Source organism: Prionailurus viverrinus, chromosome B4 (assembly GCF_022837055.1).
Source record: "Prionailurus viverrinus isolate Anna chromosome B4, UM_Priviv_1.0, whole genome shotgun sequence".
NCBI classification, from domain to species: domain Eukaryota; kingdom Metazoa; phylum Chordata; class Mammalia; order Carnivora; family Felidae; genus Prionailurus; species Prionailurus viverrinus.
The window spans coordinates 60,814,628-60,831,166 of NC_062567.1; the positions used below are offsets into that span (position 1 = coordinate 60,814,628).

General features: G+C 39.5%; 2 protein-coding genes across 8 annotated transcripts in view; one reads left to right on the top strand and one right to left on the bottom strand.

The window, feature by feature from the left end:
* The window catches only part of DENND5B (DENN domain containing 5B), a 198,650-nt gene that overhangs the window by 32,748 nt on the left and 149,363 nt on the right, over nucleotides 1-16,539 (bottom strand). For all 7 annotated transcript variants that reach the window (XR_007153926.1, XM_047866470.1, XM_047866467.1 and 4 more), the window contains one exon: nucleotides 5,949-6,030. Coding sequence is in view for 6 of the 7 variants with exons in the window: in XM_047866470.1 (XP_047722426.1) it covers nucleotides 5,949-6,030 (82 nt within the window). In the remaining variant the exon portion in view is untranslated. The remainder of the gene's footprint in view (nucleotides 1-5,948; nucleotides 6,031-16,539) is intronic.
* LOC125169783 (RAD51-associated protein 1-like) lies at nucleotides 7,944-10,985 on the top strand. The gene is given in 3 exon segments (XM_047865527.1): nucleotides 7,944-7,965; nucleotides 9,625-10,424; nucleotides 10,426-10,985. Coding segments are annotated over 3 exon segments (1,053 nt in total). The 3' UTR covers nucleotides 10,657-10,985.

Consider the following 16,539-nt stretch of genomic DNA (forward strand, 5'->3'; position numbering starts at 1 on the left):
ACTTATCTATTTATTTTTAATAAATATTTTATTTTTTTCAGTTATTTATTTGTTTTGAGAGAGAGTGAGTAAGAGAGAGAGCGCACACAAGCAGGGTTAGGGGCAGAAAGGAAAGACAGAATCCCAAGCAGGCTCCATGCCATCAGCACAGAGCCTGATGTGGGGCTCGAACTCACGAACTGCGAGATCATGACCTGAGCCAAAGTCAGATGCTCAACCAACTGAGCCACCCAGGTGCCCCCAATTTTTTTTCTTTTTAAAGTAAACTCTAAGCCCATGATGGGGCTCAAACTCAGGACCCCGAGATCAAGAATCTAATGCTCAACTAACTGAACCAGCCAGGCACCCTGCCAACCAATCAAGTTTTATTAAAAGCATCTATCATTTTGTCAAAACATCACTTTAGGATACTCGGGGGTCTTTTTTAGACTTTTTGTAGGACAAAGACTAAAAATTAAAAGTCAAATTTTAATTTGTTGTGTGTTCAGTCACAGGACATCAGTTTTTCAGCTGAGTACCGTGAACAAATATAGATTTAGTCAGAGTAATACTAAATTATATTTAAACTGATATACACCCTTACACTACTGCCAACTTATTTGTGTCTAGTCACAGTAGATATTTTCCTGGTGATGTGGCAAAGGCTGAGAACTTGCATCTAGTTAGACAGAGACCTGACCTATGGTCAGGATACCTTAGTTCTAGTTCCACTTCTGCTGTTAATTGGTAATATGGTCTTAGACTTGACCACCTGGACCTGAGCTTTCACATCTGTAAAAAGAAGCTAAGCAATAGGACTTACATTTCTTGTATACTCTCACATTTAAACCGATTAGTAAAAAGTATCTCAGCAATCACCACCTTTCTTTCTTTCTTTTTTTTTTTTTTCTTATTTATTTTACAGGCATCTGAAGAATTTATTGTTTTGTTTTTTTTTTTTCAACGTTTATTTATTTTTGGGACAGAGAGAGACAGAGCATGAACGGGGGAGGGGCAGAGAGAGAGGGTGACACAGAATCGGAAACAGGCTCCAGGCTCTGAGCCATCAGCCCAGAGCCTGACGCGGGGCTCGAACTCACGGACCGCGAGATCGTGACCTGGCTGAAGTCGGACGCTTAACCGACTGTGCCACCCAGGCGCCCAAGAATTTATTGTTTTTAATTTTATTTTTTAAATTTACATCCAAATTAGCATATAGTGCAACAATGATTTCAGGAGTAGATTCCTTAGTGTCCCTTACCCATTTAGCCCATCCCCCCTCCCACAACCCCTTCAGTAACCCTCTGTTTGTTCTCCATATTTAAGAGTCTCTTCTGGGGGCGCCTGGGTGGCTCAGTCGGTTAAGCGGCCGACTTCCCCTCAGGTCGTGATCTCGCGGTCCGTGAGTTCGAGCCCCGCGTCGGGCTCTGTGCTGATGGCTCAGAGCCTGGAGCCTGTTTCGGATTCTGTGTCTCCCTCTCTCTGCCCCTCCCCCGTTCACGTTCTGTCTCTCTCTGTCTCAAAAATAAATAAATGTTACAAAAAAAAATTTAATGAAAAAAAAAAAGAGTCTCTTCTGTTTTGTCCCCCTTCCTGTTTTTATATTATTTTTGTTTCCCTTCCCTGATGTTCATCTGTTTTGTCTCTCAGAGTCCTCATATGAGTGAAGTCATATGATATTTGTCTTTCTCGGACTAATTTCATTTAGCATAATACCCTCCAGTTCCATCCATGTAGTTGCAAATGGCAAGATTTCATTCTTATTGATTGCTGAGTAATACTCCATTGTATGTATGTACATATATATACATGTACATTGTATGTATGTGTGTATATGTGTGTGTGTGTGTGTGTGTGTATATATATACATCTTTTTTTTTTTTTACTTTTTCAAATATATGCACTTTTTATTTTTTGGACTTACTATATTGTCTGGAATCTCCAGTAAGATATTGCTCAATGACAACACTAGTTGTTTGTTATCTTTAATGTGTTCCTGAGATTAGTGTAATTTTATTTATTTATTTTTAATTTTATTTATTTATTTTTGAAATTTACCTCCAAATTAGTTAACATATAGTGCAACAATGATTTCAGGAGTAGATTCCTTAGTGCCCCTTACCCATTTAGCCCATCCCGCCTTCAGTAACCCTTAGTTTGTTCTCCATATTTATGAGTCTCTTCTGTTTTGTCCCCCTCCCTGTTTTTGTATTATTTTTGTTTCCCTTCCCTTATGTTCATCTGTTTTGTCTCTTAAAGTCCTCATATGAGTGAAGTCATATGATTTTCATCTTTCTCTGACTGACTCATTTCACTTAGCCTAATACCCTCCAGTTCCATCCACGTAGCTGCAAATGGCAAGATTTCATTCTTTTTGATTGCTGAGTAATACTCCATTGTGCATATATACCGCATCTTCTTCTTCTTTTTTTTTTTTTATAAATTTTTTTTTTCAACGTTTATTTATTTTTGGGACAGAGAGAGACAGCGCATGAACGGGGGAGGGGCAGAGAGAGAGGGAGACACAGAATCGGAAACAGGCTCCAGGCTCTGAGCCATCAGCCCAGAGCCCGACGCAGGGCTCGAACTCCCGGACCGCGAGATCGTGACCTGGCTGAAGTCGGACGCTTAACCGACTGTGCCACCCAGGCGCCCCTTATTTTTAACTTTTTGACGAACCTCTATACTGTTTTCCAGAGTGGCTGTACCAGCGTGCATTCCCACCAACAATGCAAAAGAGATCCTCTTTTTCCACATCCTCATCAACATCTGTTGTTGCCTGAGTTGTAATGTTAGCCATTCTGATAGGTGTAAGGCGGTATCTCATTGTGGTTTTGATTTGTATTTCCCTGATGATAAGTGACGTTGAGCATTTTTTCCTGTGTCAGTTGGCCATCTGGATGTCTTCTTTGAAGAAGTGTCTATTCATGTCTTTTGCCCATTTCTTCACTGGATTATCTGTACTTTGGGTGTTGAGTTTGATAAGTTCTTTACAGATTTTGGATACTGACCCTTTATCTGCTATGTCGTTTGCAAATACTTATCCCATTCCGTCTCCCATTGCCTTTTAGTTTTGCTGATGGTTTCCTTTGCTGTGCAGAAGTTTTTTATTTTGATGAGGTCCCAGTAGTTCATTTTTGCTTTTGTTTCCCTTGCCTCCGGAGATGTGTTGAGTACGAAGTTGCTGCGGCCAAGATCAAAGAGGTTTTTGCCTGCTTTCTCCTTGAGGATTTTGATGGCTTTCTGTCTTACATTTCGGTCTTTCATCCATTTTGAGTTATTTTTGTGCATGGTGTAAGAAAGTGGTCGAGGTTCATTCTTCTGCAGGTCGCTGTCCAGTTTTCCCAGCACCACTTGCTGAAGAGACTGTCTTTACTCCATTGGATATTCTTTCCTGCTTTGTCAAAGATTAGTTGGCCATACGTTTGTGGGTCCATTTCCGGGCTCTCTATTCTGTTCCACTGATATGAGTGTCTGTTCTTGTGCCAGTACCATACTGTCTTGATGATTACAGCTTTGTAGTATAGCTTGAAGTCCGGAATTGTGATGCCTCCTGCTTTGGTTTTCTTTTCCAAGATTGCTTTGGCTATTCAGGGTCTTTTCTGGTTCCATACAAATTTAAGGATTGTTTGTTCTAGCTCTGTGCAGAATGCTGGTGTTATTTTGAGAGGGATTGCACTGAATATGTCGATTGCTTTGGGTAGTATTGACATTTTAACAATATTTGTTCTTCCTATCCAGGAGCATGGAATCTTATTCCATTTTTTTTTTTTTGTGTGTCTTCTTCAAGGGCTTTCATAAGCTTTCTGTAGTTTTCAGTGTATAGATTTTTCACCTCTTTGGTTAGATTTATTCCTAGGTATCTGATGGTTTTTGGTGCAATTGTAAATGGGATCGGTCCCTTGATTTCTCTTTCTGTTGTTTCATTGTTGGTGTATAGGAATGCAACCGATTTCTGTACATTGATTTTATATCCTGCAACTTTGCTGAATTTATGAATCAATTCTAGCAGTTCTTTTGTGGAATTTTTTGGGTTCTCCATATAGAGTATCATGTCATCTGCAAAGAGTGAAAGTTTGACCTCCTCCTGGCTGATTTGGATGCCTTTTCTTTATGTTGTCTGATTGCAGTGGCCAAGATTTCCAATACTATGTTGAATAACAGTGGTGAGAATGGACATCCCTGTCTTGTTCCTGACCTTAGGGGGAAAGCTCTCAGTTTTTCCCCATTGAGGATGATATTAGTGTTGGGTGGTTCATATATGGCTTTTATGAACTTGAGGTATGCTCCTTCTATCCCTACTTTCTTGAGGGTTTTTATCAAGAAAGGATGCTGTATTTTGTCAAATGCTTTCTCTGCATCTATTGAGAGGATCATATGGTTCTTGTCCTTTCTTCTATTGATGTGATGAATCACGTTAATTGTTTTGCGAATATTGAACCAGCCCTGCATCCCAGGTATAAATCCCACTTGGTCGTGGTGAATAATTTTTTTAATGTATTGTTGGAGCCGGCTGGCTAATATCTTGTTGAGGATTTTTGCATCCATGTTCGTCAGGCAAATTGGTCGATAGTTCTTTTTAGTGGGGTCTCTGGTTTTGGAATCAAGGTAATGCTAGCCTCATAGAAAGAGTCTGGAAGTTTCCTTCCATTTCTATTTTTTGCAACAGCTTCAAGAGAATAGGTATTAACTCTTCCTTAAATGTTTGGTAGAATTCCCCTAGAAAGCCATCTGGCCCTGGACTCTTGTTTTTTCGGAGATTTTGATTACTAATTCGATTTCTTTACTGGTTATGGGTCTGTTCAAATTTTCTATTTCTTCCTGTTTCAGTTTTGGTAGTGTATGTTTCTAGGAATTTGTCCATTTCTTCCAGATTGCCCATTTTACTGGCATATAATTATTCATAATATTCTCTTATTGTTTTTATTTCTGCTGTGTTGGTTGTGATCTCTTTCATTCTTGATTTTATTTATTTGGGTCCTTTTCTTTGTCTTTTTGATCAAACTTGCTAGTGGCTTATCAATTTGGTTATTTCTTTCAAAGAACCAACTTCTGGTTTCATTGATCTGTTCTACTATTTTTTTGGTTTCTATAGCATTAATTTCTGCTCTAATCTTTATTATTTCCAGCAATCACCACCTTTCTAAGCTTCAAAACTTGAACCAAAATAGTTCAACAGCAGTTTGGCCAGTAGAATCAGGTAAAGATATAAAGGCATATGCGAAAATATTAGATAAGCACACACACACACACACACACACTCTCATGTACACTCACAGAGCTTAAAGTAGGCAAATCCTTCATTTAACAAGTATTAATTGAGCACCAATTACATGTTGAACTCCATCAACATTTAGTAGTAATTCAAAAGTTTTACATGTCAGACAGATTGACCTCTCTCATGAAGGTTGTTAGAACAAACAAACTCAAATAACTGCTACGGAAAGGACACACAGGGGTGTGAAAGAGAGTGACTGGGTGGCTAGCAGGTGGTCTAACAGGTGGTCTGGGCAGGCTTTTTAGACAAAGCAACATTTGAACTAATATACAAATGACAAGAAGGAGCTTAGCCTGTGCTTTCTAATGATTTCTAAGACCAGTAACTGCAACTAATAATTCTCAGATTTGCATTTGCTTCAAATTAAACCTACCTAATAGTAGTTTTTTTGCCAAGTAACCTGGCATTATGTGCAGATATTTTTGGTCTGTGACTGTGGGCAGCAGGTATTTAAGGAGGTTTTAAAAAACTGAATAAACTGGAAAATAATTCCACTACTTTAAAAGTCTTCTCAGTTGTATTTTCCCTTTGGATTTAATGTCAGGAAAAAAAACAGTAAAGTAAGCAAGATTATAAAAAATGTTTTCTTCAGAATACATAAGCAAAAAATACATATAGCCATAATTATTTGAGCAATGTAAGTGAAAGCCACAAATATTTAACAGTTATCATCAAATATTAGCACATATACCTCATGTCTTGGATAAGAGAGACCCTGAGTGTTGGCAACATAACTCCTGAGTCAGATTTTCTTCTTTCTGGTCCAAGGGCAACTATATAAAAAAATACCAGCAAAGTATTAGAAAAATAATAGCAAGGACAAAAAAATATATACATGGTTCACATCCTATAAATAAATACTTTCAAATTACTTTGATAAGAACAAATTTTTTTTTAAATGTTTATTTTTGAGAGAGAGAGAGAGAGAGAGAGAGAGAGAGAGAGAGCATGAGTGGGGGAGGGGCAGAGAGAGAGAGGGAGACACAGAATGGGAAACAGGCTCCAGGCTCCGAGCTGTCAGCACAGAGCCCAACGCGGGGCTCGAACTCACAGACCATGAGATCATGACCTGAGCCGAAGTCGGACGCTCAACCAACTGAGCCACCCAGCCGCCCCGATAGGAACAAATTTTAAAGACAACAGAAAAGCTAGAAATTTTTTCCCTGAATGTTGCTACTTTATTAATACAGAAAAACAGCTATTTTCTTTCTAATTAATCTGAAGCTGCATTTGGAAATTTAAAATGAATCATAAAAGCCTACTTTAGCAAATAATAAATAAACTTTTGGTCATAAGGACCAGTCATTGGCTAAAGTTATTCATTCTAATAGCTCAGGATAATTACAAGAAAGCAATGTCTATAAATTAAGCTACTAAGTGTGTGATTCACGTCTGGGCTCATAAATTGCAATCACATAATTTCCTTATGCTGTGAAAGAGTGCTTAGTAAGGAAAATCCAGGGGCACCTGGGTAGCTCTGTTGGTTAAGTGTCTGACTTCGGCTCAGGTCATGATCTCACAGTTCAAGAGTTTAAGTCCTGCATTGGGCTTTGCACTGACAGCATGAAGACTGGGATTCTCTCTCTCCCTCTCTCTGCCCCTCTCCCATTCTCTCTCAAAATAAACAAACGTAAAACAAAACAAAATAAGAAGGAAAATCTAGGGGTGCCTGGGTGGCTCAATCAATTGAGTGTCTTGACTCTTGATTTCGGCTTCAGTCATGATCTCACAGTTCATGAACGCAGAGCCTGAGATTCTCTCTCCCTCTCTGTTCCTACCTTGCGCTCTCTAAAAATAAATAAATAAACATTTTCCTTTTTCAAAAAAAGGAAAATCTAAGAGTCTAGGCTCTCTAGTCTGATAAGTTTCTACTTCAAAGTTCAGAATCCAAACTACAGTATATCAGGCAAAGTGAGTAATCGTCATGGACAGTTAGAAGTTTAATGTCCATGAATCATTCTCTTTGGAGCTTGAATGGTTAACATTTATAAAAGAAGGAAAGATTATTCTCTTATATAGCAATAGCTAAGCAAGCAATTGTTGGCTAATGTAGCTGGAGGAGTGCTCAATCTCACTTTAAATGGGATGCTGTGGAGTTTTGTGCCCTTTATTTCCATCTTACTATCTGTAAACGAAAACTAAATTGCAGCATCACACTTAGCAAATACATGGATAACATTAGAATTTAAGATGTGGGTTTTACTGTATATTAAACGTCCATTTCCCCAGTTTTTAGATCCATTCTAGTTTGTGGGGACTAGGGTACAATGCGGAAACACATAGATATATTTGAAGCTGGCAGTGAACATTTTGTTGTATTTGGATCTGCATGTTTTGGCATCTAGTAAAAGAGGCTAGGCTGATACTTGGCAGGTATGAATGAGCACTGATGAGGCTGCCAGGATAAAGAGACGGTGGCCAGGACAACCTAAAGGCAGTTCTTTTCCGGGCCTTCCATTACCAGGTCATTTGTCATGGCAGTTTCGGGAGGGAGTTTTCAATGGGTCACTGAAAATGCTACTTTATCTGGATACCTAGGAGGTAACAGACACCCAGGAAACTGTTCCAGAGACTTGCAGGAAATGTGCTATGTTAGTCTTCCTGTCTGAGACTGTCACGATTTAAGTGTGTTGTTAATGAAAGCACACCTTAGAGAACGCCTCTACGTGCTAGATGATTAGACAGCATGAAAGAAGGCCACACCAGTGGTAAGAAATAGGTTGAGGGGCGCCTGGGTGGCGCAGTCAGTTAAGCGTCCGACTTCAGCCAGGTCACGATCTTGCGGTCCGTGAGTTCTAGCCCTGCGTCGGGCTCTGGGCTGATGGCTCAGAGCTTGGAGCCTGCTTCCGATTCTGTGTCTCCCTCTCTCTCTGCCCCTCCCCCGTTCATGCTCTGTCTCTCTCTGTCCCAAAAATAAATAAAAAACGTTGAAAAAAAAATTTTAAAAAATAAAAAAAAAGAAATAGGTTGAAAAGAGAGAGAAAAAAAAAAGATCACAAGGCAGGAGAAAGGAGCTGAAACCATAATCAGCAACTTGGCTAGAGGGAGACATGACAACAAGAAAGAATCATGCCTCTGGAAGCAGAGAAGAGGGGAGAGACTTAATAAAAAAGGAGGCTGACATTTAAAAAAGCAGCAGCATCCACAGTAAGAGCATTCACAGGCCTAAGCTTTTTTCTAGGAATCCTATTTTGGAACCCTATATCCTCCACTCTTTGCTAATCAATGTTTCTTAAACATACGATGTATTTTTTCATGTCTCCATGCAATCTGTTAGTCTTTAGCTCGCCCTTTAACACTTCTGTATCCTTCTCCATGTTTATAGCCTATTTAGCATTTTTTTTTAAGAGAAAGAGCTCACACATAAGCAGGGGAGAGGGGTGGAGAGAGAGAGGGAGGGAGGGTGACAGTGGGAGGGAAGGGGAGAGGGAGAGGGAGAGAGAGAGAGAGAGAGAGAGACAGAGAGAGAGAGAGACAGAGAGAGATAATCCCAAACAGCACACGATTAGCACAGAACCTGACGTAGGGCTTGATCCCATGGCACTGGGATCAGGACCTGAGCTGAAATTAAGAGTTGGATGTTCAACTGACTGAGCCAGCCAGGTGTCCCCAGCCTATTTAGCATTTTAGGTTGAGAGGACTATAGTTTAACAGCTAGGAACATGGCTTTCTCAAACCCTACAGATAACTTAACAGCTCCCTGACTTGGGTGAGTAATTTTACCTCTCTATGGTTTGTTTTGTCATCTGCAAACAGGTCAGTAACAATATCTACCTTAGAATACTTTAGCATTTAGAATACTGCCTGGAACAAAATAAGTTCTCAATAAATAAAATAAAATTTAGCTTTAATTTTGCCTCTTTGTGAAATCTTTCCTGAATATTCTCTCTAAGGTACACTGTTAGATGTGGTTCCCTCTAACAGGACCTATAAAACTGAACATGTAACATAAACTTAGCATAATCTAACATTTCTATTACTGTTAAACTATATGCCTCGAGGCTCAGTCATATCTTTTTCTTAGGATACTCAAAGGGCCTAGCAGAGGCCCAACATACAGGCTCAACAAATACTCAAGGAGGAAGATAAGACTATTTCCGGCCAGATGGCAGAGCCTTGAATGACAAATTAGAAATCTGCAGAACTCCTAGGAAAGTGGGGAAGGATTGTGAAAAGAATTCTATGCTCCCGAGGGCTTTTTATTAGTTAGTTAACCACAGTGAGAGTGTGATGGTATAAGAGAAGTAAGGGAGATGAGCTACAAGTTATTCCAAAGGCCAGCTTATGGATAAAGAGTGGCAGCCAGTGAGAACAAAGAGGAGAAACGTGCAGTGGCAGCAAACACAGAACTTAACGACTTGATGTAGAAAGTGAACAAGATTCATCCACTGCTGCCAACAAGAACTTGAAAACTGCAGATTTTCAGTTTTGGAGGGGGCCACGGTGTGTGAGGCATAAGAATCTGGTCAAGGTCAATTACTCATGGTTTCAGGACTCTGACAGCGATGATGAGTTTATTTCTGCAACTATACCTTTAAATGAGAAACCCAGAACACCACCAAAGGAGTTAAAACTAGAAACAAGGAAACCTAAACTGAAGAATCTCCAGAAAGGAGATATCCCACTGCAAGAGAAAACCCCTAAAAATAGGATGGCTTTAGGTGACAAGCTATACCAGCAAGACTTAGAAGTTGCACTAGCTTTATCAGTGAAGGAACTTCCAACAGTCACCATTGATGCAGAAGAGGCTGGAGATAAAAGCATTGAAAAATGTGACAGTAGTGAAACCAAAACAATGAGTAAGGACCCTCATATCTCCAATTGCAGTGTAGCCAGTGATTATTTAGATTTGGATAAGATTACTGAGGAAGATGGTTTTCCTGGTGTGCAAGGGAAAAAAGAAGCCGCATCAAAGACTGTGGTACAACAGAGGAAGATTCTTCTGGAAGGCAGTGATGGCGACAGTGCTAATCACTCTGAACCACACTTTGCAACTGGTGAAGAGTCTGAGGATGACTCTGATTTTAGTGAGAGTGAAGACAATGATGAATACTTCACCATGAGAAAAAATAAGGTGAAAGAAATTAAAAAGAAAGAAGTGAAGGTCAAATCCCCAGTTGAAAAGAAGAAGAAACCTAACTCCAAATGTAATACTCTGGAAGAGACTTCAGGAGGCTGCTCAAGTCGCTGTGAAATCAGAACCTCAGCCTTCACCAAAAAAGGTCCCTGTTTCTTCAGAGGCCACTAGGAAACCACTACAAATAAGCAGTCCTTCAGCTGAAAACAAAAAACCTAAGTGGGTTCCACCAGCGGTATCTGGAAGCAGCAGCAGCAGGAGCCCACTGGAGAGTCTCCGCCTTGGTTTGTCCAGATTAAACTTTGCATCCAAATGCTGCTAGTAGCTGAGTGTGGTAGTAAACCCGTTTGATTAAGAGAATCACAGTTTTACAAGTGTGTTTATATTTGATTTGTGTTTATATTTAAGGAGGGTATCAAAATATAAAGGAATCCTTTAATGTCCTATAAATCGCCTCTACCCATTCTGTGATGTTCTCTGAAGCTATTCAAGACTTCAATAAAAGGTTTATCAGAATTATCTTGCAATATCATTTCCTTCTGAAGAACATATGCTACTTTTCCTGTGTATAATAAGTCATTGTCATTAAGTGGTTGTCAGTTTGACATGGAGGAAGTCCATGTTGCATGCTGTTCTTTCCTAGAAACATGATGTTCCTTTCTAGCTTTGTCTAATTTACGCACCTTAACTGTAACTGTTCAGAGTTTATCTGGCAAAAGGAAACATTCCCACGTTTTCCAGGAGACATTTCTGATATTTTACCGAAGCCACACTGTCAGTTTTATTGCAAAGATGTTTCTTATTTTAGCCAAATACTTATAGTAAGAATTCAGAATTCTTTTACACATTAAAATGGTTGCTATAATGACATATGTCTCTTACTCAGAAGTAGATGTTTACTGTATAGCAAATAGAATTTCATGACATTTTATGAAGTTCTCGTCAAAGCCTTTAATAAAAGTGAAAAAGTTAAAAAAAAAGTGAAGACTTAAGAATCAAAAATATTAAGTATGAATATAAAATGATTTAATGTATATTATCTCATCAAATTATTACTTTCCTTTGGATTTGTTAATCTTAATTTTGCAAATGAAGAAACTGAGGCTCAAAGAGGTCAAGAAACCTGCTCAACTGTATGCATTCATCAAAAGGGGCAGAATACTCTGATGTCACATCCACTGGGTTTTCTGTTACAGTACAGATGACTTTCTAGCTGCTAAGCTTGATTGAGAGAAGAGTGCTGATGCCATTAAATAATACGGAGAGAAGGGAGAAAGCCAAATAGAGACAGGAGGGAAAGGTGCTGAGATAATTAGTTTGTTTTAAGATGTCCTGAGTTTGAGATCCCACTGGGCCATCAAAGATGGATGTGTAGGAACTAGGGCTGGAGAAAGAGATTTGTGAATAATCTTGCTAATCAGATAGAGGATGACATGGGAAGTCAGCAACAGTAGCTGTTATGTTTTGAATTATGCCCCCAAGAAGATGTAGAAGTCCTAACTCCTAGGACCTGTGAATTTGACCTTATTTGGAAATAGGGTCTTTGTAGCTGATCAATTTGAGGTTATTTGGATGTGCCCTAAACCAATGTGAACAGTGTCCTTATCAAAGGGAAATTTGGATAAAGAGATAGACACAAGTAGAGAAAAGATGATGTAAAGACACATGGAATATACCATTTAAAGGCCAAGAGATTTCTGAGATGACCAGAAGCTAGAAGAGCATGGGATCGATTTCCCTTCATAACGCAGGGACCACCACAGCTAACACGCTGATTTGGGACTGTTTGTTCTGGACTCCAGAACTGTGCGACTGTTAGCCAGTTTGTGGTACTTTATTGCGGCAGCCCCAGGAAGCCAATACAATAATTTATTAGTGGCTTTAGAGGAAAGAGTTAAGAAGCTTGTGCAAAGAAAACAGACAGGAGTTAATGAGCGAAGCCACACATTTTACCTAGAGATCTAAACTCTAAGAAGGTTTCTGTGAAGTCTACTCCAGAAGAGAAATTTATATACTATTTAAATGTATACATCTATTACTATTTCTTAATTCACCACATTCAAATATAATAGGCCACTTTCTCCTTCAATATAAACACTGTGGATTTAACATTCAGCCATAGGAATTTCTTTCGTATATCTGCCTGAATCAAAGCTGCTACATAGGCAGCAAGTTTGTAGAGGGCAGAGACTGTATATATTATTTCTACAGAACCATCTACAGTCTATAGGCAAGTAAGTAGTTAATAGAGAACTTAAAAACATTTTTTTTTAATGTTTACTTATTTTTGAGAGAGGGAGAGACAGAGTGTGAGCAGAGGAGGGGTAGAAAGAGAGGGAAACACAGAATCTGAAGCAGGCTCCAGGCTCCCAGCTGTCAGCACAGAGCCCACTGTGGGGCTTGAACTCACAGACTGCAGGATTATGACCTGAGCTGAAGTTGGATGCTTAACTGACTGAGCCACCCAGGTGTCCTAAAAACTTTTTTTTTTTTTTTTAAAGTGAGCTCTACGCCCAACTTGGGGCTTGAACTCATGACCCTGAGATCAAGAGCGACACGCTCTACTGACTGAGCCAGCCAGGTGCCCCTAATAGAGAACTTTTGATGAAGGTAAGATGATTGAAGAGTGACTCAAAATTCTTGGGCTAGACCCAGAATGACCATTTAAAAGCAGTATTTTCACCCTCTTCTGCATCTGACTCTACTACTTGCCAACTGATTAAAAAAATCCACTGAAAGTTCAGTGGAATCTTGTCTAAGGATGCAAAGTTTAAGAATACCATCTATGTCTAAGCTGGCCAACATTAAAAAAAATTTTTTTTTTAATTTTAGAGAGAGAGAGAGGAGGAGCACAAGAACAGGAGAGGAGAGGGGGTGGGGGGTTAAGAGAGAGAGAGAAGGTGGGGGGGGGGAAGGGAGAGAGAGAGAGAGAGAGAGAGAGAGAGAGAGAGAGAGAGAGAGAATGAATCTCAAGCAGGCTCCACACGCAGTGCAGAGCCCAATGCAGGGCTTGATCCCATGACTCCGGGATCATGATATGAGCCGAAATGAAGAGTTGGACACTCAACTGACTGGGCCACCCAGGCACCCCTAAGCTGGCCAACATTTTTTTTTTTAATTTTAATTGGCCAATATTTTTAAAGGTAGAAACTTTTGAGTAATATGTCAAGAACAGTCTTTCTAGGATCGATTGCATCCTAAGATCCCTTCTCTGAAATAGGACCTCAAACTACTAGGTGCAGTGACTTGGCACTGCAGAATTTAACTAAGCCAAAATTAAGACAGTCTGAAAGACGTGAAAGAAACTTAAATGCACATTACTAAGTGAAAGAAGCCAATCTGAAAAGGCTATATACTACATGACACTTAACTACATGGCATTCTGGAAAAGGCAAAACTATGGAGAAAATAAAAAGGCCAGTGGTTGCCAGCAGTTAGGTAAGGAAACAGAGGAATAAATAAATAAGTGGAGTACAGAAAATATTAGGATAAATAAAACGACACTACATGATCCTATAATGGTGGATCCACGTCACTCTACATTTGTTTAAACCCATAATATGTACAAAACCAAGAGTGAACCTAAACTATGGACTTAGGGTAATGATCTGTCAGTGTAGGTTCATCAACTATAAGAAATGTACCGCTATGTTAGGGGATGCTGATAATGGGGGAGGCTGTGCATATGTGGGGGTGGAGAGTATATGGGAAATCTTGTATTGTGTGCTCAATATTGCCATGAACCTAAAACTGCTATAAAAAATAAAGTCTATTTTTAAAAAATTAAGACAATCTACCCTGCTGTGGTCTTCTTGCTAAGACAGACTTTCCATTCTTCTGCAACCCTTAAAATGTCTCTGACTCCTGTTCAGTGTTGCTTCTGAAGGAACAATAATGATCTATCATCTAGTCTCATCTTGGCTCAATGCTAGTAACAGTGGTGTTCAAACCTACTGTTTGAACTCTAAGTACACAGAGGATCACTCCTTAATATGAAAATGTAGCCTGTTTATTGCCATTAATTAGGATGCTTCACAGTTGGTAAACAAAAAGTAATTTTGGGGGAAAAAAAAACCTCACCTAGATTTAAAAGCAAGTCAATAAACTGCTAATTTCTGTATAATTAGAACACACTGCTTCTCAATAAAGAAGTATTTTATTTTTTAACTAATGTTTTTATATATATTTCACACTGTCATATTTTAAAATTCTAACATCATGGGCTGAATCATCAGAAGTGTTACAGCAATATTTATAATAAAATCTACCCCTCCTAACAGATAATAAGTTTGATTTCAAAAGCTACATGGCTTACATTAGTCCTACTTAGGATCAGTAAAAATATTTAGATTTTGTTCATTCTCTTATGACTAGCCCTTTATCAACACTTGACACTGCAGCAAAAATAGTGACTACATGAGGCTTGGACACGTTTGATACTTTTTAGCCTTGACTTGAGAGTTTTGCTGGCCCCACTACTGACTAACAAAAGGCCACTGCAAACAGCTGAGTCTCTGGTCTCCACCTCAACCACCCATCATTTGAGCAGTCAAAGCCATGAAGCTGCTGGTGTTGCCAGGCAGCTGCTCGCTTTAACAGCTGGACATTCTCACATGCCTCATCTGGCAAAAGAGTCAAATGCTTCCATCTCTCTGCTCAGTTCTCCAACATTTCATCCTATAAAGGGTTTATTTCTTCGTAGGAATTTATTTTTTCTAAGTAGAGTAAGCTACCTTGGTTATGGTTTTATGGTCTGAACAGCTAAATTGTCTAGGAACACAGGTAAATGTTAGAGATCGTTTCAGGGCATATATGCATTTTTACTTTTTATTATTTTTGTTTTAATTAAAAAAAAATTTTTTTTTACATTTATTCATTTTTGAGAGACAGACAGAGCACAAGTGGGGGAAAGGCATAGAGAGAGGGAGACAGAATTCGAAGCAGGCTGCAGGCTCCGAGCTGTTAGCACAGAGCCTGATGCGGGGCTCAAACTCGCAAACAGCAAGATCGTGACCTGAGCTGAAGTCGGACTCTTAACTCACTGAGCCACCCAGGTGCCCCCTTTTTATTTTTTTTAGTATTTATTTTTGAGAGACAGAGACAGAGTATGAGAGGGGGAGGGGCAGAGAGAGAGGGAGACACAGAATCAGAAGCAGGCCCCAGGCTCTGAGCTGTCAGCACGGTGCCCAACACAGGGCTTGAACCCACTAACTGTGAGATCGTGACCAGAGCTGAAGTTGGATGCTCAACTGACTTAAGCCACCCAACCGCCCTGCATTTTTACTTTTTCAAGAGAGAAAAGGGCAAAGGAGATGGACACTAGAGAACACTTTTAAACTTGATCTCAATTTTTACAAATACAATTACATCTTGGGACATCAGAACCTTGGCATTCTATTTAGTGGAGCTCCAGGATAACATATAGTATCAATTCATATTCCTAGCTGTCTGATTAAACACATTTAAAAACTAGGTTTCTGGGGTGCCTGGGTGGCTCAGTCAGTTAAGCATCCAACTTCGGCTCATATCATGGTCTCATGGTTAATGAGTTCGAGCCCCACACTGGGCTCTGTGCTGACAGCTCAAAGTCTGGAACCTGCTTTGGGTTCTGTGTCTCCCTCTCTCTCTGTCCTTCCCCCGTTGTGCGTGTACGCACGTGCTCTCTTTCCCTCTCTCTCTCAAAAATAAATAACATTAAAAAAACAAAACAAAACAAAAAACCCCCTAGGTTTCCAACAATAAACACATTTAGGGTAGTACTACAATGAAGGGAATGGAAGGGTATGCTTCAATTATATTTGCAATGCCTTCTTAAGCTGCTGGTTGGCTTATTTTCTCAAATCTATTTTTTTTTAACATTTCTGAATGCGCAAAATAATCTGTAACTTTATTTTTTATTTAAAAATTTTTATGCTTATTTTTGAGAGAGAGAGAGAGAGAAAGAGCATGAGTAGGGAAGAGGCAAAGGGACAGGGGGACAGAGATCTGAAGCAGGCTCTGTGCTAATAGCAGAGAGCCCCACGCAGGGCTTGAACCCATGAACTGCAAGATCATGACCTGAACTGAAGTCAGATGCTTAACTGACTGAGCCACCCAGGCATCCTGGGGAATCTATAATTTTATAAAAGGTTCCCAAATAGCTGATTGAATATAAAACATTTTATCTCTACTAGATTTCCACCATTACTTCTACTTTTTGTGAAAT